The 21,303-nt window shown below is 39.8% G+C and overlaps 1 protein-coding gene across 2 annotated transcripts in view; it reads right to left on the reverse strand.

The window, feature by feature from the left end:
* Nucleotides 1-218: 218 nt before the first annotated feature.
* The window catches only part of mdfi (MyoD family inhibitor), a 42,352-nt gene continuing 21,267 nt past the window's right edge, over nucleotides 219-21,303 (reverse strand). For both annotated transcript variants that reach the window (XM_084731254.1, XM_084731263.1), the window contains exons 4-5: nucleotides 6,243-6,614; nucleotides 219-5,039 (exon numbers count right to left, since the gene is read on the reverse strand). In XM_084731254.1, coding sequence (XP_084587380.1) covers nucleotides 4,786-5,039; nucleotides 6,243-6,614 — 626 coding nt within the window. In that variant the 3' untranslated portion in view covers nucleotides 219-4,785. The remainder of the gene's footprint in view (nucleotides 5,040-6,242; nucleotides 6,615-21,303) is intronic.

Consider the following 21,303-nt stretch of genomic DNA (forward strand, 5'->3'; position numbering starts at 1 on the left):
TAAGCTGCATATTGAATTTCAGTAATTCAACACTGCAGGTGATGACTGAACAATTCTATGTTGTTGTTAGATTCATTTCATAGCATTGCAACATGGACATGTTTAATAGCCTGGACTACAGTACAACAGGAGTATTTATGTACCCATAATGCAATAAGGCCATAATGTAATAAGCTTGGAGCCTATGAGAAATTAAAGACAGAATGATACATGTAGCCTGGAGTTCACATTGTTTATTCAGTATTAAACAAAGAGATTTTAATGTGACTTCCAGGACAGCAATTCAAATTGACATTAAATGGGGGTAGTGTAAACAAAATGACATTATAGTGGACTACAGTCTAGTAACAATTCAGCTGGGCTAGGATAACTTTCATAGTACAAGCAGAGGTGGCCTTAAAATGAGCCCTTTAAATCAATATCCAAATTCCATCTCATAATAAGACAATAAATCCATGAAAGTCAACAGTCTGAAATTTCTGTGGTCAAAGTAATTGTAACAAAAACACTGATAATACTGAGTATGCAAAACATTGAAAGTAAACTTGTGTTTTCTTCCAGTATTACTGAAATAGCTTGACTGAATACCAAGGAAATATTGGGAAATGAGATGATGAGGAGTACAGACACAACATCAAATCCATATCTCCAAAATCATCTCTAAAATCCAGAAAATGGTTTAAATGAAAGGCCGGTGTTCATCCGGGGACTTTCTGCGTCTGGTCCAACCAATTCTATCACTCCACACTGCCTCCATTCCCTGTGAACTGTGAGGCACTTCTCAGTATAGACATAAAGCATTATTTAATGACTGAAGTCATAAAAAATATTCCAACATCATTAAATTAAACTTAAATGATGTGTTCACTGTTTTTCAGACCAATCCTTATTAAAATGCTGTTTCATGTGATTTATGTTGCACAGCGAACCCTTGCTGTTACTTTCGGAAACCAGGAACCTCACAGTAGGGCCAGACAGATGTTTATATGATCTACTGATAAACGAGAGATGCAAAGCCTTGCTGTCTGTCACAGGTTGTTGACTTTATGTCTCCAGTTACATCTGTGCTAAGAACAGGAATTTGAGCAAAATAAAATCAATTCAACTTCACAGAGAGCAAGGGTTGAGACCACTGTCTGTGATCTTCCCATTTATGAAAACTAGATTTATGGTGGTTTTGAAAGCATAAAACTTTGACCCTTCCGACTGTGTTTGAGCCCAGTGGGAAGCTGCAGCAGAGTGGTAAGAATCTTTAAACTTGAGCTGGACTGAGTGAGGTTGTGGTTATGGGAAGTCATAAATGATAGGAAACAACATGTCAATTGGGTTGGGTTAAAAAACAGTGAACCTATTGTTTAGCAGTAAAATGAGCCAGTAGGAAACATGATAATATGTATTCATATTCCTGCTTGCCTTAACAAAGCAGTTTGCATGAAAGCAGGGTGAACTGCTTATTTTAAGACTGTCCATAACAAGCAGAGAGGCCTTGTCACTGTCATCAGTGGAGACCAGGCATTATCTCCACTGCCCCCCTGACTGTTCTGCCCAGTCCCACCCCACTGTGCTGTGATTGGCTTTTGACTACTGTAATACTTGCTGCCTGTGGCACGTTCAATCTGAAAACGTTTTGCTACGGTTTCCAGATTGAACACCACATTTCCTCAAAACAGTGTGCAAAAGGCTTTGAGATACATTTTCTCTCATTTGGTGGGTGTGTCACTGGTGTTACCCAGTCAGCAGGGATGTATATATAAACATGAATTAAAAGGCAGTAAAGTGCAGTGTGCTTGCGTACACAACAGGGTGTTCAATGCAGCACCGTTTCTGTTTTAATAAACGCTTTGCTACGTTTTGTCAGGACCGAACGCAGCCCTGTTGCCAGCTGTCAGCACAGGTCCCATTGACTGTACTGTGAGCGCCTGTGAGGAGACTGGCAGTTGTGTTATTTTTTTTTATTATTTGCAAATTTCAGTTGTACTTTGGTTAGGTTCGGCAAGAAGACTACTTGGTTAGGGTTTAAGAAAAGATAATCTTTATCCCCTTATACCCCATTATTAAAATTAGTAGCAATTAAAATGTTTGGAGCCTGATACAAAAAAACGGTTTTGGTCTCTAAAGCTAATTTCATCATTCATGACAACTGTATGGGAGGTAAATTTTTACATAACTAACCTGTTTAAATTACATGAAGGTGTAAAGTTCTGCATAATTAAAGGTGTAATCACTTTGAATGATAGACAGACACTGTCACAGATGGCTTGCCGCTATGTAGCCCCTTCATTCGGCCGCTTCAGCTCCTCTTATGCTCCACGTCTTTGCCCATTTTTGGATAAGAAACAGGCACTGCCGAGATGGCAACTGGGAACTTGAAAACAGCTCTTAAGAAACCTATGGATGACATAACATATGCTCTGTCCACTATTTATTATACAGCTTATGGTACTTGCCAATCACAGCACAGTAGAGCGGGACTAGGCGGAATGGTATTGTGAGAAAAAAATGACTGATGATGAACAATTATGCTAGCTTGATTCTGTAGCTTACTAACATTTGTAGGCTCGTTGTGTACAAACTGTATTCCAGTGGTATGAATCTGTTTTTACAGTTTGTAATAATTGACCTCTGCCGTTAACAAACCAGTGCTGTTAATGAAGGAGTTTTTATTTTGGTTTCAAACTCATATGAGTTAGCCTTGAACATCCCCAGATATTTGTCACAGAGACCTCCTATTTTTTGCAACAAACTTTGTCTGGTGACAAAGAACATGTCCCTAGATGAAGCACCAACACCAGGATCTGGGAATATCTTGTAAATCCAAAAAAGTGACAGTTTATCATTTCTATACATAACATTATATAATCCAGTTCTCCCTTCATAAATCTCTCTGTGTATTGTAAAGAATTGCATTGTTTTCCAGGGCTCTCCAGGAACATGGATCCAATTAGATATATACAGAAATTAAAAGTCTTAATGTCTTCTCAAGTTGCATTAGTTGATTTCCAAAAACTTACATTTCTGCTTTGGTGTTATCAGGTTGATTTACAGCCTTTAGTGTTTATTCTTAATCAACAGTGTTATATATCAACCCTTAAAATAGGGTTTAATCAACCACAGCCACATTAACATTGTAAAAACCCTTCAATGTACAAGTAAGAGGGAAACTAACATCCAGTAAGAGGAAAACTCTTTGGTATTTCCAAGAAAAAAGGATTGCACAAACAGTATTTCATCAGAGAGGAGAGAGATTTGCATCAAGTCATTTTAAAATGCACAACAGATCTAGGTGACATCTTGAGAGGTATTGGGTTGGAGCAGGTAGGAATCTGAGCATATGAGAGTGCGGGCCTGTTATCAAAAGCGTACCATTCATACTACAAGCATATGGATCTAACTTAGCATAATGTTGTGAGATTTTCATTCAAGGAAGTAAATTAGATGTTGAGCAATGTCTGCTTTAAAGAGAGCCCGGCAAAACCCGATAACACAGAAATGTGATTTTCACATTGGAGGAGAAATGCAAATATCTTAACTAAAATCTACAAAACAAGGATTAATAGAGATTTGGTAAAGGCAAGGAGGAATCTACTTGGAAATTCAGGCCTTAAGCTAAGCCAAGGCCATTTGTTCACATAGCAATAATGACAAAGAAAAATGAAATTTATTTAAAAGAGAGATGATGGCCTTCCAATCCTCTGCCAGTCTTTTGCCAGTTTTGACCACTCAGATGAGGAACAATTCACTGAAAAGTCCCTCAAAATTAAAAAATGTAAAAGTAAACAGAATGTGAAAACTTAAACGAGGAGAGACTTTTGATTAAGAACTCTCTCCCTTCACATGTTAGAGGAGAGAATGTGTCCACGACAGATGCTATCAACCATTCGCTCTGTTATGTCCATCACTTACAGTACTCATTTAATTCATTGGGTCCCCTCTTCAGGCTGATGCATGACGCTCTCATGGATCTTCTCTTAATAAGTCTGTTAAGTGAGATGCAAATTAACTAAAGAAATCTGTAATATTGCCACAAGCCACCATTAATGTTTTCTCTATCTTGTACATTGCAACAAGGACAAAGACAGCAGTGGATTCCTCCACTTAGAGTGTGTGTGTGTGTGCGTGTGTGTGTCGCAGAGGCCGCTGTACGCAATCAAACTGGAAGACTTTAACCTTGCCAAGGACAGGCGGACAGACTACATTTCTACTGAGATCTGAACGTCCATTTTCCCATTATGCCGCTGCTCTTATCTACAGAAACACTAAAATCCGGTTAAATGGAGCCATTTTCTCATTTGCCTTTGGAGGTCATTTTTCATGCTTGGAGAACTCAAGTCATTCAGACAGCACAAGGGGCTCCATTGTAATAATAGCTTGTTCTGTGAGGGTCCAGAGGCCCGGTCTGCATGGGCTGGCAGACGCTCGTGGACCACAGCTGGAACTCACTCTGCACCGTCCACCCAGCTGTGTAGCAATGGACTAACAGCAAAGACAAGGCAGGGGAGACTACTGTCCCATCGTTTGATCAATAGAGGAAAGAAGAATTCACCAGTGACTGCTCTCGGCATTAGGTCACATCTTTTGCTTGGCAAACCCTGTAAGAAACATAGGACGTATTGTGGAGCCAACTAGGCCAGCCAATAGAGTGTAAGCCACAGAGCCCAGGCAACAAAGACTGGACGGAGATCTTCTCAGCTCTGATAAGACACTGGTCAAAGTTGTTCCTGGGCTTGTGGGAGTGCGTAGCAGACTTTGCCCCCCCATGGTGGTGGTGGTGGTGGCTTGGGGGCCTCAGGAGGAGAAGCAAAGGCTGCAGCACTCCATACAGATCTCCAGGCAGTCTGCAGACTCACAGCAGGCGTCGATGATGCCACAGTCCATGTCGCAGGGCAGGTCACAGTCGCCGCACTCCTCCGACACACAGCAGCAGCAGAAACACGAGTCGTCCCCCGCACAGGAGCCGCAGGTGGCACAGTCCAGCACGATGTTACACAGAGTTAGGAACTCACAGAAGAGGCAGGCCAGAATACAGTGAACACAGCAGTCTGCAGGGAAAGACAGATGGACAGAGTGAGAGAGTTTCTTAACATTAAAGGGATGATTTGGATTATTTGGGTTGTATGAGGTATTTCTCATCAGACAGCCTTTTTTGATGGGAAAACACTGTTGTATAAACCAAATACTGCTCAGTCCAAACCAACCAAACTCCATGGGTGAAATCATGATTTTAACTTGGAGAACACTGGTCTACCACTGCCTCGATCTGTTAGTTACTCTTATTTCTCTATATGCTCTATCAACATAAATGTTTTTACATGTCAAGACAATGAAGCAAGTTGAAATTGGAAAAATTAAACTGAGTTTGTCAGAAACACTTTAGGTCAGAAACCATGAGACGTGATTGAGTAATTAGTTCACAGGACAATATTTTTTTTCAGTGCTGGGCCAGAGACTGAGGGCTGCCAATGTCCTGGTGGCATTAGCACACTGACTCATGACATTTGCTCTTTAATAGGGAGTTTAAAAAAACAAACAAGAAATTTCTGGTGTTATGACATCTCCCTCAGAAATACGGCTGTTATTTTTACCTCCCTGCTCAACCACAAAAACATTCTTCTCTTTGTTAAGCTCTCAGTATCAGTCATGTAGAAGACATGATAATCTGTGTTTTAAATTATCAGAAAAAAGGGATATTTCACCATATTACCTTGAGCTGAACAACACCATGCTTTTTACAGTTTGTAAAGAGTTTTCAAGTGTAGTGGTTCTAGCCCGCTTTCTTTTAAAGACACAGAAGCTGATACACCCACTGAAGCCTTGACAAGAAGTGGTGGAACAAACCTGCATTCCAGAGCAGCCAACAGAGGACTGCTCATCATGAGTGATTAAAGAAGTGACAAGGTTAATATACTGAGATATTTTCCAGCCTGATTAATTTTAAGTTGGCATTTGCATTTGGTAAAGATTCATTAATGCAATTTACATAAAAAACCGAAAGAGTCAGTCAGTGATGTTTTTGCTCACTTTTTCATTATTTTTCCTGTATATTACAAACCACCATTCTAATTTATGGCACAAAACTTCAAATTACAAAAAGAAGTGAAGAAGAAGTGATTTCCATTACTTTTTTTTGGGAAACAAGACTTCTGATCTTCTACTCTGACCACATATGTAGAAAAGAAATGATGTTGAACCTTCTCCCTCCCTCCCCTGCTGCCCCAGCTCCTCCGTCAGTGTCTGTAGCTCACCGTCCTGTGCCTCTGTGGGAATCTGCGAGCTGTTGCTCTTGGAGCTGCTCTTGCTCCTCTTGCTGCTCTGGGAGGTGATGGAGGGGTTGGACTGCAGTTTCTTGGTGTGTTTGGGACCCCCTGAAGAGGACGAGGAGGTGGATGAGCCGCCTCTCGGGAGGGAGCCCAGCTTTGGATGCTCATGTGGGCCCCCATTCCTGACCCCGTTGGACTGAAGGGCATGTGTGTGAGGCGTGTGCGTGTGATGCGGACAGTGCGTGTGATTGGAGTGTGTGTGTGCGTGGTGCTTGGCTCCATTGCGCAGTTGGCTGCTGGGCTGGGTCCGACATGGCTGGGTGTGGTGGATGGGTGTGGACCTGGCTGCTGGTTGAGCTGGGAAGCGAGAAAAATACATTCATTTACAAAAGGCAATCCGCATTTTTTAATGAATACAATCACAAATGTTTACATTATTTTTACAAGAAGACAACATCCCCTCCACAATTGTGGACTGTTTTGAAGTGTACCACAATGTGCAGCTGGCCCTTTTTTGATCCTATCAGGATTTTGAGGCCCACATGAATATGATAAATGATTGACACAGTATTCTAGTATTGACATTTTGACAGAAGCTTCTCTTATTTTACATGTTTAGACTTCTTGCCTGTCAGGAAATCCAAAGCCTAAAGATGTTCAATATATGATATAAAATAGAGACAAACATCAAGATGGAAATAAGAAATGTTTGACATTTTTGCTTAACAAATTTATCAAAATGATCAGTCAATTATCAAAATTGCAATCTTGGTCTGATGACAACTTAGCCTCTGGGGGAATTGGCCAGTGTTTTGGGACTTTCACTGTAGCCAATGGATTTCAGGATAACATATATGTGGGCCAAGATTTCTACCTCTGTCCACCAGTCATTGTTAACATTTGCAACTTGAGACATGAGAATGAACGTGGACTTGAGCTTGACTACTCTTTATAATGGAAGCAGATCAATAATAATTAAAAAATTAAATTGCATTTCAGCCAATGTGTTCTGCCTCTTTTGCTCTCCACGTGGACTATTCACCTACATGCAACCAAAGCCCACTCAAACATGATTGGTCCATACCACTTTGACTACAAATAGACTACAAGTGGAAACCAGAACGATTCAAATACCAAAAGCTTGTCTCATGCCTACAGAGTCTGCATTCATATACAGATATCTATTTGTAGACCTTATCAGACTTGTTTATGACTAACTGGGCAATCAAATTCAGCATTAGTCATGTTGTACTATACTGCCCAGCTGAACACTGTTGCTGATGTTTCTGGTAAAGATGGATACCACATGTAGGATGAGTCATTTCACTAAGATTGAATACACTCACATTTTTTCATGTCTGTTTTGAAACAGAACTCACATGTCTATACGGTTAGTGCATTAAATGCACCGTTGGTTGCTTTAATTGTCCATCCTGTCCTTTCAAAAGCAATTTCAAAGCAAGAGAGTTCAGCTGAAGCTAAAATGAGGCTTCAGCAGTCTGAGTTAGACAAATCAAGCAGATATCTCCCAGGTCTAGTCTCGTCATATTTGCTTTGGCTTTAAGAAGGCATCTCTTTGTGGCCAGTATAGTCAGGAGCAACAATTATAGTGACCAACAGTGCTTTCAATTTACATATGGGCAATGTACATAATGAAATGTTAATATATCCTTAAAACATTTATGTAAGATGTATTAATAGGACTTAAATATGTATATAGTGTGTGTCCAAGTGTGTGAGCAGGCTTGCCAACATGTGTGAATAATGCAGCTGATAACCCAGCAGCACTAAGGCAGGGCTGAGGCCCTTGTCAGTGTGTGTCTGCAGACTTATGCTGATGCAGCGTCACGGACAGGGAGGCTCTGGGAAACTGAGTCCAATTACAAAACCCTTCCCAAAGGCAAAATAGCTCAGGGGAAGAGCTATACATTTACTGAACTGACCCCTGAACCTACTTGTCTAGACTCTTACACAACTACAGAGAGACTGCAGGGAAAAAAGACAAGATAAATGAGAAGAGTGTGAGAGAGGAAGAGAGGAGTGTTCGCCTCTGGAAAAACCTATCCTTTCAGTACCTGTGCCCGAATGCATATAATGACTTAACGTTTCCCTTAAACTTTCATCTAAGGATGCCTTAGGGAAAAAACTGTTGCATAAAATCACCATGAAGATTTTTTCTTAGGATGTTGTTAAAAAAAACTTTAATCTCTAAGTTTTTACCCTTAGCTACTTAAGTATCCCTTTATGCATTGTGACAAGATCCTTAGTGATCATTTTCCTCAGAAAATTTTAAGTGACCCATAACAGTCCCTGTATGGTGATTGAAGAAGAGGAAGAGATGCCAGGAAGTATTTTTCAGGACAGAGAAAACACAGTGGACATTAGTCCACTAGTAGAGAATTTAGTTTTCACGCAGCAACTTGACGTAGCTACTGGCTGGCTTGCCAAACATTAGCATAACTGTGTCTTGTATATTTATTTTAGCAATATCACTTTATTCAAACTTTTTACAATTGAAACTTGCTTTTCATTATCTGTCCAGTTTAACTTTGTTTTTCTTTTTTGTTTCTCTTTGTTGTCTGTTTTGCAGAAGCCAGCTAACACATACTAACTAAGGTTGTTAGCTAAGCTAGCTAACACCTGCTGTCTAATAAAGAATGAGTGAAATGTAACCATGGCATTGAAGTGCATATGTGCTGTATTATGACATTACGATACTGTGACAAACTGGTGACAAAGCATCAGGCCACAAGTTATTTTCCATGGAAGCTGGCAACATGAAGCCAAAAACTGACTAACTGTTTTCAGCGCAACAATTACCCAGTGATGTTTCAGCCAGTCGTGTATTTTTGTTTTGCCAGTTCTGCTTCCCGTTTCCCAACAATTCCTGTGCGATGTAACCAATGGACTTATCATTCGCCAGTCAGTTTTATTCAACCTGATTCTTTTTCTTACCGCAACACAAACAAAAAAAATTCAGCTAACTCTACACACAAGTGCTCGTTGGCATCAATAAGCATTAAGCAACATTTCACTGGCAACTGGGCAACAAAGTACCCAGTCACATTTGGCCATTTTGTTGCTATGTCGTCAGCAGTGACAACTTCAGGGGCTTTATGCAACACTCCTAAGGGAAACCCTTAGGTTAGGGAAATATTTTGCTCAAGAGTTAAACTTAAGTTTGAAATTTAAGGTATGCAGTTTTGATACAACATAACACATGCACATTTGTTAATCTTGGCTGAATATATCACTTGATATATGTTACCTTCAAGTGCCACCTAGCTACCTAGGTGGGGTACTAAACTACTCAGCTAGAGACAGGGAGGCAGAAGAAAAAGCACACCTTTGCTGCCAAATCAAACACACACCCTGAAAAGAAGAATAAAATGGATGCCTGGTTTTTATATATTATGGTAGTATTTAATACCATCCTATTGAGGCCCTAAATATTTTCTTGACCTTAAAGCATATGGTGTCGAGAAGTGTGGTGAGAATTAACAGGGCAGAGTGGAGCACAGCAGACCCACATAAAATCAAAGCAGAAACTCTGTACCTCTCTGATACACACACACACACAACGCACACAGACAAACAGAGTGTGGTCCTGAGCACTAGCTATGAAACACGACTGGTAATAAAAGCGTCCGTTCGATAACCGCTCTGAGATAGATAACCTATCCAGGCCTGTTTTGATTGGCTGATGGCCGTGGTCACACAACCAATCCAGTGTTATTAAAGATTCTTTCATTCAGCATTTTCTAACTTTGCTCCAGATGTTTGGCAGGCTGCAGGGCCAGTGTGTGCGTGTGTGTGAGTGTGTAGGCGTGCATGCATGTGCAGGGCTAGTGAGAAGAAGTCATACTTTCTCTGCTAAAGTATGTCAAAAGTCAATACCTGCTGCTCTCCTGTGTTATGTCTCTCTCTTTTCCTCTTTTCCTCCACCCCAATTCATCTCCTCCCTTTCTGTGTCCTCCCTTTCTGTCTGTCTTTTTTTTTTTTTTTTGCACAATACTGTATTTTAACACTCTGAGCTGGCCAGGATGTAGGTCGGTAAGAGGAGAAGGGGATTAGCGAGAGGGGAGGGAAGCTGTGCTCAGTTTTTCAGTATTCCCTCTAGGTCTGTATTGTCCGGGGGATTGTGAGCTGTTGAGAAATTCATACTTCTTGCAAGTTTGCGGTGTGTCTGAGCGAGTGTATGAACACAGTACATAGGCGGATCTGGCAGGCAGACAGACAGACAGAGAGAGACGGGGAGTCAGGACTGTCTCCAAACAGAGCTTGAGGTTAGGCCCACTCAGACACACAAATATATGCATGCGAGAACACGTGCGGACACACGCAAAAAAAAACACACAAGGTCCCTTTGTTTGAGAAGCAGAAAGAAAGAGTGAGAATGAGAGAGAACAAAGTTGCAGAAATGGGTTGCTGCTTGTGCATATTTGGAGCAGGAGGATGCATGGGTGTGACTCATAAACACAATGATTCAGCAGTGGGAGCTACTTAAAAATAACAGCAAATAACGAGCCAAATGGCTGTGGATTAACATGATGAGACAGGGAAACCGCAGAGTGCACGTGTGTGGCGCTAAACACAGCAGCACTGGCCACTGGGGGTCCTGCAACCTCGGGTATGATGTGCTTATGTAGGGTAGACTGGGGACGGCTGCAGCAGGGAATGGTTGCAACTTTCTCACTCCTACATTCAGAAACATGCTAGAGTGATGATACTCACTGCACACGCTCAGTTAGACTGTCTCCCCACCAGGAAGACAGACGACAAGCTGAACATCTGCTGCTGCATTTATAGACCAAAAAAAAACAAAAAAAAACAACCAAAAAAACAAACTTGTTTTGGAAGTATGAAAATATTTTTTTCATGAGCTTTGTTTTTGTCACACTATCCTGACTGTTTTTTTATGAATTAACCAAAACTTATTTAGTTTGAATCCTTGTTTTGTTGACTTCTAAGTGAGTGTGTCTGGCTACATATAAGTTGTTGCAACTGCCCCCAATCTAAGCAGCCATATCACAAATAGACCACACACCAATATTTTACAGCATACACTCGTTACTGTTGCAGTTTTGTATAATATACACATATTTAATAAAGGTTTTTTGCATTGCAAATTGTTCCATTCTTGCTGCCTCACACTTAACATCTGCACATTGACTCAAGGTAGATCTATGTTTTATGCCTAAAGCAACAAAGTTCAATAACTGTTATTTAATAAATATTATAATAAATATATAAATAAATAATAAATAAATATAAATAAATATTAAAACAATGTAAAACAATGTATCTTTTCAGAATTCTAGCCTGTTGAAACAAAAAAGCAAAAGTTTATAAGTGAAATTTAATTTATATTGAGCATGTTGCAATTGTCCCTGGGGTTGGGGTAAGTTGCAATATCTGTTTTCTTTCTTGTGAACAATATGTTATATGTGATCATCTTCAAATCATATGGGTGGTTAAAAGACAGATCTGTAAGAGCAAATGCTCAAATTAATTAACTTTAATAGTGGTGAAAATTTCTTTAGAAGTTCTACTAACTCAAACATTTTGAGTGCTAGCAGAATTCCCTTGTTTTTAATTTTGATTAATGTGAACTTAATTGAACATGAAATAATGGGTTTTTATAAAATTATTCAGTCCTGTTAACAAAGCAGTGAGAGATGTGAATGTAAAATTCAGAGTTGTATTTACTGAAAATATTTGACTTAGCTTCATCAATAATTTAAATTTAACTGTAATCAAAGAGCACTTATAAATGACACTCCAAATATTTATTTTATTTATGAACTCAGAAAAATCTGGCAAATGACCGCCTGAAGTTTTTTGAGCACTGCTAACTTATTTGGATTAAGTTTAATGCATGAAGATTTAGTTGGTCTAGCCCAGATAATCTCAGAGCGAAATGCAAAAAGGGTTGCAACTATCCCCAGTCTCCCCTACATGTATATCTGTGCAGATGTATTGGGCCCTTGAGTGAGTCACCATCAGTTTGCACACCCTCCTCCACCTCTTTCTCCTCTCCTGGCGTCTCTCAGCTACCCTGTACTTACACACCTCCCCCCCAGACCAGAGAACTACTCCTCATCTCTCTCTCTCTACTTATCCTCTGCTGGAATGAGTCACCAGAGTGACGGTGAAGTCTGACTGTCTCTGTTCCAGCTGCTTTATCCCACCGTCTCCTCTGGCGCAGTGTGTCTGTCTATGTAGGTTAAAGTGTTGAAAGTGCTGAACCATATAGACACGAGATTTAAGTCACACAAATTCAAATGTTTTTTTCATCAGATCAAATTTGCATTCCCAATATATAACTTTAACAGATAATTTGGATTATTTGAAGTTTGCTTGTATGAGGTATTACCTGGAGTAGATTTGGAACGCCCCCAGTTAGGAGAAGCAGAGAGGGGCACCAGCACAAAAGCTAGGCAATGTACTGCTGTGGACAGGGTCAGCAGCAAAATGTATTTAAGAAGGGTCCAACTAAAAAAAATCAATATAAGTTTAAGCATATATTTAGATAATTTTCACCACTTTACCAACAGACAGCCTTTCCTATGGGAAAATGCCATTATATAAGACAAATATTGCTTTCTCCAAAACAGCCAGCTTCCATGGGTGAAATAACAAAACATGCATTGCAGAACACAAGAGTTGCTGATCTACTGCTGCCTTGATCTTTTAGTTTGATGGTGTTATTGTTGTGTGTGACTTCTGTGTTTTCAAAAGATATTTTTTTCTATTTTTTCCCATTAGAAAATGTTGTCTGATGGTAAATACCTCATACAACCCCACATTAATTACTCCAAACTATCCTTCTGATTAGAAATCAACACGTAGAAAAAGGTAGATGGGTGAATGTTGTGTGCAAATCTGCCTCACTACCAACTAGAGACAAATATACATAAATGCCTTTGCATTATCAAGCACAACAAAGTCAAAGCAAAGTATCTGGGAATTCAACTAAATAATTCCTGCTCACTCTGAACACTGAATAACAAATGCAAAACTAAACTGAAAATCTGAACTGCTTGCTGTGTACATTTTGGCAATAAAGACATGTATGCCATTAAATAAAGAATAATGAGGACTTGGCTAGATTAGTATAAAGAAAGGTTCAAGTTTCACAACATTTACACAACATTTCAAAATCCACAAAGTATTCTGAAGTGCCTCTAAAACATCCATCCTCTAGAAACATCTCACCCACTGACTCCCTTCTGGGGTTTTTCTTGCATAGTTGAGTTGTTTTTAACTGTGAGCCAAAGCCTAAGTGTCAACTACTAAAACTGTGAGAATGAGAAAATGATAAGTTGGTGCTGTATAATGTTATTTAAAACTGTTTTCAATGACATGTCCCCGCATTTCTGGCTGCTATACAACACTCCAACCAACACTACAGTGTTAATGAGGCTTGTTTAGCTGCACTCACTCACTATTTTGAAAAAGTCATGTCAGTGCAGAGTTCAGTCAGATGCACAGCTGAGACTTTCAAATTTAGGTGTGGCTGCCAGACAGATTTGGGACTCATCTTTGGCCAAAAAAGGCAAACAAACAAAAGGCGGGTCTGATTTTATTATCAGTGTAATTGTGTTAGAAGGAGATCTCTCTGTTGCTTTTTAGGTTTAGTTGTTGGAGCTTGTTTTGGCCCCTGAGGGTTCATGAGAGAGCTGCACTTCTAGTAAAGCTGTGACAAAATCTGAACATCTCAATTTATAAATATAATATTTTGTGTAACTTTAAATAACCATGGTGGTCATCATGGCAATGAATATACACATCATTTTCTAGATAAATAAACGTGACAATTGATTGCCACACTTGTTTCCCAGTGGTTTATGGTTCCTGTTAGAACCTTAAATCCATAACAGTGTTCTTATTCATAAAGGAAAGACCTGTCATTGATGGAAAGTTCTTGTTTTGTTTTTTTGTTTTGTTTCTATAACACTGAAAGCGACCAACCAAATATTTATCCAAACGTGATATTTATTGATTCATTTATTTATTTGCATCTATTTTTTTTCTTTATTGTAAAATGCTGAAAATGTCAATTATTGAGATATTCTTATACAGCTGTCCCTAAATATACCCTAAATATAATCAAACAAATCTCAGCACTCAAATGTTTGACTGGTTGCAAGCTGACTGATGTGCTCGTGCCTGCACATGTTTGCAGAAGAGTCTTTTTTCTACCAGGGGAAACACAGCTGTGCCTGGGCATCAGTCTTTTGTGTTTTGTTTTTGTGTTGACATGAAACATGAAAACATGAAATATGACATTAGCTGGCGCAAAAGAACAACAACAACTGGCCCAAAACTCAAAGGTTCTGGGAAAATTCTTCCATTTTTCTTGTGGGTTTTTGACATTCAGACACTCTGTTTATTTCACTTCTACCCAGCTGTTGGAAAAGCTCTCACATTCACTTTTTATTTTTTATTTTTTTGCAACATTTGACTCATTCGTGTGGATTTCACCTGACAAATGAATGGAAACAGTGTGCAAATATTTCAACAGGATGACTAGCCCTTTATTTTGAAGAAAACACAAAAAGGCAGCTAACTTACAAGAAAAACATGACACACTGTAACACTCATCCCTGACCTGAGACATCAACCAATTGCACATGACCCCTAACATGACCCCTGTGACACACAGCTGGACTTCCCAACACTTAGCTCTATGTCACAGTGTGTCACAGTTTTATCTGACAGTAAATGTAAAATACGAGTGCATATGGTTAAATGTAGAAACAACATGGACACTACAAAGGGTAGAGTAGGGTTTTTGTTGTACTTGTTGTAGCATGGCTGAGACTAACATCCCCGTGTTGCTATCCAAGTATGCTGAAACAGTCTGAAACTTTATATTACAAAGTGATTTTGTCTCAGACTTGTTGCTGCACCAGTAAATTCCCTGAAACCACTAAAATACTGCTTTGCCTGTCTTGTTATCAGGATTAGTGCTAAAATAATTCACAATAAATATTTTTTCTAACTAATATAGGACACTCTATGTGGACAGCAACTAACACCATATTACAAATTAAACATGAGCAAAAAATTTATATGCAATAATACAAATTCATAAAATCATCAACTTAATATTTACTTTCATATATGACATCAATAGACAACAACTTGGCAAATTGTGTACCAAAACTGTTGTCAAGTTTTTGTTCTGACTTGAAGGGACGTTCAGGTAAATTTCCCTGATCGGGAACTTGATATGTTCCAATGCTAGTTTTTCCTTCCCACTACTGATTCTGAAACCTGAACTTTGCGTATAGGCTGATAATGAGTACCAGTATAGTGTGTTAAAAAAATCACTCAGTAAAGAAGCTGCTCTGTTTTCCCCACACCATCAGTCCAATCCAGTTCTAAATCACAAAGAACGGACAACTCAAAAAATCTGCTCTAGGTTTTACTGCAGATCCCCACAAACCAAACCGAATCAGGAAATAAAGACTGAAATAACAGCATATACTGTACACTGTATTTGCAGTTCCACAGCCAAGATTATGTACAATATATACATAATGGATTCTCCTAAGTTCCGCAAAGACACAGCAATGTCTTGACGAACTCTGAGTAGGAAATACACAATCCACCAGATTACTTTTCCTCCTTACAAAGACTCCAGAGACCTCTATCTACCACAAGCTGGCTACAATAACATGGACTTTGCAATGCGGTCTGATGCCGAGGTAAAGGTACTGTTTCTCTCCCCCCACTGACCATGAAAGTTGGCGTTTTCTGTTTGTCTTATTTCTGGGCTAATACATTACGTGGTATTGGAGCGTGCGAGGACTCGCATAGTCACCAATACCCGATACTGCATTTCAGGCAGTGTCAGAGCCATTTTCCAATACTTTTATCCAATTATTCTGACACCACATGAACACACACTAAATTCAGAGGAAGACAGTCAGAGAAACGAGAAAGACTAACAATATTAAGGCAGAGGGACAGAGATGGAAAACAGTTTCAGCGCAGCGACTGGTCTCTAATTAAAGGCAATGTCACAGTCCTGTTAGATTTCCCACCAACAATACACTGCACACTCCTCTCCTCTGATGACAAGATAATAACAAACAGCTCCTCTCAGCATTTCCTTTGCAGTACACACACTTTCATGGCCTCATTCACACATGAATGAGGACAGTCGCCTTCTGTCTCACTCATGTTCATCTCATTTAGTGAAAATAGTCCAAACTGATAAAAATAAACAAAGTGGAAGTGTCATAAATGCTACTGTGATGCTGTCAGTGATCAATTACATGTGTCATTGTTTCCTCATGAGTCCAAGAGAGTGCAAGCAGTTTAACATCTGTGAACATGTGTATCCTGCTGCGACTGTGACGTCAAAGGCAGCAGTGTGTTCATGACATCACTGTGTGTGCAGAAACACACACTCACATATGTTAACAGCTCGCTCTGCACATTGTTCTCAGACAGCCTGTCACAGGCCCAGGGCCAGACACATACTACAGCTCTGATGTCATCACTGCGAGACGGGCGAATTGTCTGTTTTTTGCTTCTGTTTTCTCACCTTCTCACTCACGCACACATACACAGATGTCACACAGCCATGACCTCACCACAGATCTGAGTCACAGCTATTTTGTTGATTCTTCACGCTCATTATGAAGCACAGGATGATTGATTGATTACAGATGAAGCAGCACGGTATTTAAACCGCATTCAGGCTGATAGCAGCTGGCAAAAGATACACAAACTGGCTCACACAGTCAGAGGCAAACATATCATTATGCAGATGAGCAGACATAGGCTGCCTGTGTTCACCTGAGAGAAACAGGTTAAGTTTAGTAACTGTTTAGCTTGCAGTTAAGAAGGGCTGTGTCAATGACTGCCTTACCACAATACTGTGGTCATGCGATACGTATTATGGAGTTGAGCTCATTACCGTCATCACCGCAACATTTATTTTGAAAGGTCAATATGATGTTATTTTATTGTGCAATGTGTGATATCGGTGCATCCATCCCTTAAAACATTTATGGATCAGCGCTGTCACATACAAGTCAGGGACAAAGCCTCTGATGGGTCAACACTGAACACAGTGGGTAACTAACAACATGCTAACAACGGCTCTTTTCAACATGGAAAAATGTATAAATTATCCCAGAAGACATTCAGTGTTATATTGTTGGATTGCTGTTCAAGGCTGAATTACAAGGCTTCTGAAAGGAATGTGATCACACCGGAGTCAACATTGTAAAGATACAATGCTAGCATTAGCATTAGCTTAACGTTACACTTTCCTGCTCATCGTACTTCAGGGCTAACCTGCTTCAGCTTTTTAGTAGTTGGGAAACAGGGCTGTGACAATAACCACATGATGCCTACCACGGAGTAGAGCAAGCTACCTTTATGACTGCAAATTTTATTTTGAGGGGTCAGTATGTTGAGATCAGTGCATGGATCTAATTTAATACAACTCACTGTGCTGTCACAGACGAGGAACCTAGCCTCTGATTGGTTGACAGACTGAACCAAAGGCATCTTGGGATTGCTAGTAGGTGGCTAACAACATGCTAATAACAACAACTGCTGTAAGAGATGGAAAAATGGATTAATAACTACTGAAGATATGGACTTATTTTACCACTTGTCCAAAAAGATACTGTAGTTCAAGACTAGATTACAAAACTTCTGAAATGGATATGATTGATGAAAGATACAATGCTAGCATTAGCATTAACTAGCCATTCCCACTCAGCTTAGTTTGGAACCTTGTCCAGCAGTTGGGAAATAACAGATGGCACTTTTCTTGGCCTTTAGAAACTGCACCATGACAGGTCATACTGTAATCTCTACTGTACATTTACTGCCAGATCAATAAGTCTCTGCTATGAGCAGTCTGCCGGTTGCTCTCCTTCACGTCACACTGCACACATATTACGCACTGCCCTATTCTTTAAAGGAGCTACGCTATGCTTAAGATAGTATGCTTCAGGTCAATGAAAGGTAATTATTAAGGCAGTTGCGGTAAACTGCCATCAGTATGTTGCTTTGTCCAAATCCATTCCATCACAGCCTGAAGGAAAAAACACACAAGACTTTTCTTGTTCTGGAGAAGTTTTTTTACCTGACACACTATAACTTGTACTGTACATTCACTGTCAGACTGACAACTTATTGCCAAGTTTCTGCTCTGCTAGTAGCACTGTCACTCATCTGTTGCTCGCTCTACTTCACTTGCACACTGCACACACTTACACAATATACTTTAGCAAAGTCTAATAAAACGTGATTATTTAGTTAGTCTAGGTAAACCACCATCTTGCGGGAAAACATTGCTTTTTCACTACAGTCAGAAAAAAACATCACAGCCCAGGGTTCTGATCCCGTTAACACGTGTGATTGTGTAAGTTGTTGAGGGAGGAAGCTATGGATGAAGGGAGGAGGCACATGAAGGCAATGGAAGGCCAGTGAGGATTGGTGTGCATGGCGGTACATTTTGTCCAAGCCTACTGTAGTTGCATAACTCTTCCCGCACAGCATATGGAGCTGGTGGGTTTCATAGGTTTTATAGGGATGTAAAATAAAGCAGAGAGAGCGCAAGCGGGAGAGGAGGGAAGAAAAATCAAACCCAAACCTCGTAGCCTTCCAGTCAGAGGGCCTGAAATAGACACACACAGGCAGCAGACAGGACAGGTAGAGGCCCAAATATAGTCAGAGACAGCAGACATTCACACACCTACTCAACTCCAAACACACTGCATTCACCTACTTATCCACTTCCTGACTGTTGGTTATTCAGTTACCGCAAACTAGTTATTATGAATGGGGCAGGTTTGTGTGTTTATGCATGTCACCCATGGCTGGCCCTGGATTTCAGGAAAAATACTCATGGCTTTCTTCTAACACATGCTCACATGTCAGGCTCGCTCAACCATCTTCTCACCCCTCAATTCCCTCCGTTCATTCACTGACACCATCTCTCCTTTTCTTTGTATGACAGGAAGGACAGATTTAGATCAGTTCCTCTAGGGCATTTAAAAGGTTTTACAGCACTTTTAGGGTAGTGGCCAAGCATGGAGACAACTTAGCTAGATTTTTGTGGGTGTTATTATTGTGACGCTTGGTCTGCTAAGTGAATAAATGACATACTAGACCTAGTTTGAGAATTAGGTTGAGATTATTTCAAACTGGAGAGAGAGCAAGAAAAATATATGTGGTGGGGTAATGACATAGCATACTTGCGTAACCTTTGGCTTTGATACAGAGCGTTGGAGCGACTGCACATCAAGAAGAGTTATGTCTCTGGCTGAGACATAACCATGAGACTTGTAATATGAGGGAGGGAAATGGGTGGTGGCGCTTAGTGATATGACTCTGGAGGAAGAACTTCCAGGTGTTGTGACACTCCTCAGCAGCAAATTAAGGTGGAGAGGTGCTGATACATCCAGCAGGGAGTGTAATGACTGGACAGGTGGACAGGTTGGGGCAGTAGTTTAGACTTGGAGAGGTGAGTGTAAATAATGACACATTTATCTCTCCTGTAATTTTCTGCAATCAGTAAAACTGCCAACCACACTAGCTATTTTATGTTTCAGCAGTGAGAAAAGTTATTGAGACAGATTGTTTCAAAAAACTGTGTCACCAGAGCCCAGGTCAAATAGGGACTTCTGGAAAATCACATTAAAATAATATCACAAATTAAAAAAAAAAATGAAAAACTTTCTCAAAATAATGAGTTAGTATCTCAAAATCCTGAGAAACTTTCCCAAAATAATGAGAACGTTTGTCAAAATAATAACTTGTGCAAGCAAATATGGAAATGTCAACGACCTGATATAAACTTTGTATGATGAAGCCTGACGGTGCTCTACATTTCTGTGGTTTACACTGAAGACTGCCCCTGTTAAGAGTGACAAGCAGACAGAACCACATTAAATACCTTCCTCTCCTCCTGTAAGTCATTATCATGAGAAACTTTGCCAAAATAATAAGTTAGTATCTCGAAATAACAAGATAGTATCTCAAAATAACTAGTTGGAAACTCAAAACAATGATTTAGTATCTGAAAATAATGAGAAATCTCAAAATAATGAGACAGTAACTCAAAGTAGTGACTTAGTATCTCGAATGATGTGAAACTTTCACAAAATAATGACTTAGTATCTGAAAATAATGAATTAGTATCTCAGAACAATGAATTAGTATCTCAAAATAATGAGCTAGTATCTCAAAATAATCATTAACTTTGTCAAAATAATGAGTTCGGAGAAGATCCAAAAGTGCCTGTGGGGGTAGCTAGTTAGTCAGTGAGCATGTCTGCTCACAGAGCCCTCTTTCCTCACAGTCACACAGACCACTGCAGCCAACACAGCACATGACTTCAGCAACAATGGCAGAGGAAAGCCAGGCCCAAAACCACAACTGTAATATATTTTAAAATTTCTCACTGCTGTTATTGTCATTTACATTTTGATGTATTTTATGGCAATTATGTTGTTATTACCATGGGGGATGTTCATAATATGGCCAAACCAGCAAGAGCATTAACGTGAGCAAAAAAACAAACAAAAAAACACCAGTTAGCAAGTTTTATGAAAAGGGATTCAGTAATGAAAATCCACATCTAAGACTTCTTCTTTTTTGAGCTTAAGGGGATGCTGCACAGTAGCAGTGGTTTGCCATTAGCCATGCTATTGTTTATTTCCACTTTCAAAAACCAGAAACAGTCTAAGCCTGAGCCAGCGTACTGCAAAATAAATAGTAGTATGTTATAAGCAGTTCCAACTACAACCCAAGACCTTATGGGGTTATTTACTTTGATTTGACCAGTGCCAAGATGTCCAATGAACCCTAAATAATTAATAATAAAATAATAAAAGGTGACTGGAAAATCAAAGTAAATTCCACAAAGCTGGTCACACTCACCTCGCATTGTCACGATGTTAGTCTAAAAATCCCATTCTCAACAGACAGGCAGACAGACAGAGAGAATGAACTACAGATAAGCAGAAGAAAGAGGAAAAGCGGAGGAAAAGTGTTTCATTCACGA

The sequence above is a fragment of the Lutjanus erythropterus genome, chromosome 2, assembly GCF_056507025.1.
Source record: "Lutjanus erythropterus isolate fLutEry1 chromosome 2, fLutEry1.hap2, whole genome shotgun sequence".
Lineage (NCBI taxonomy): Eukaryota > Metazoa > Chordata > Actinopteri > Lutjaniformes > Lutjanidae > Lutjanus > Lutjanus erythropterus.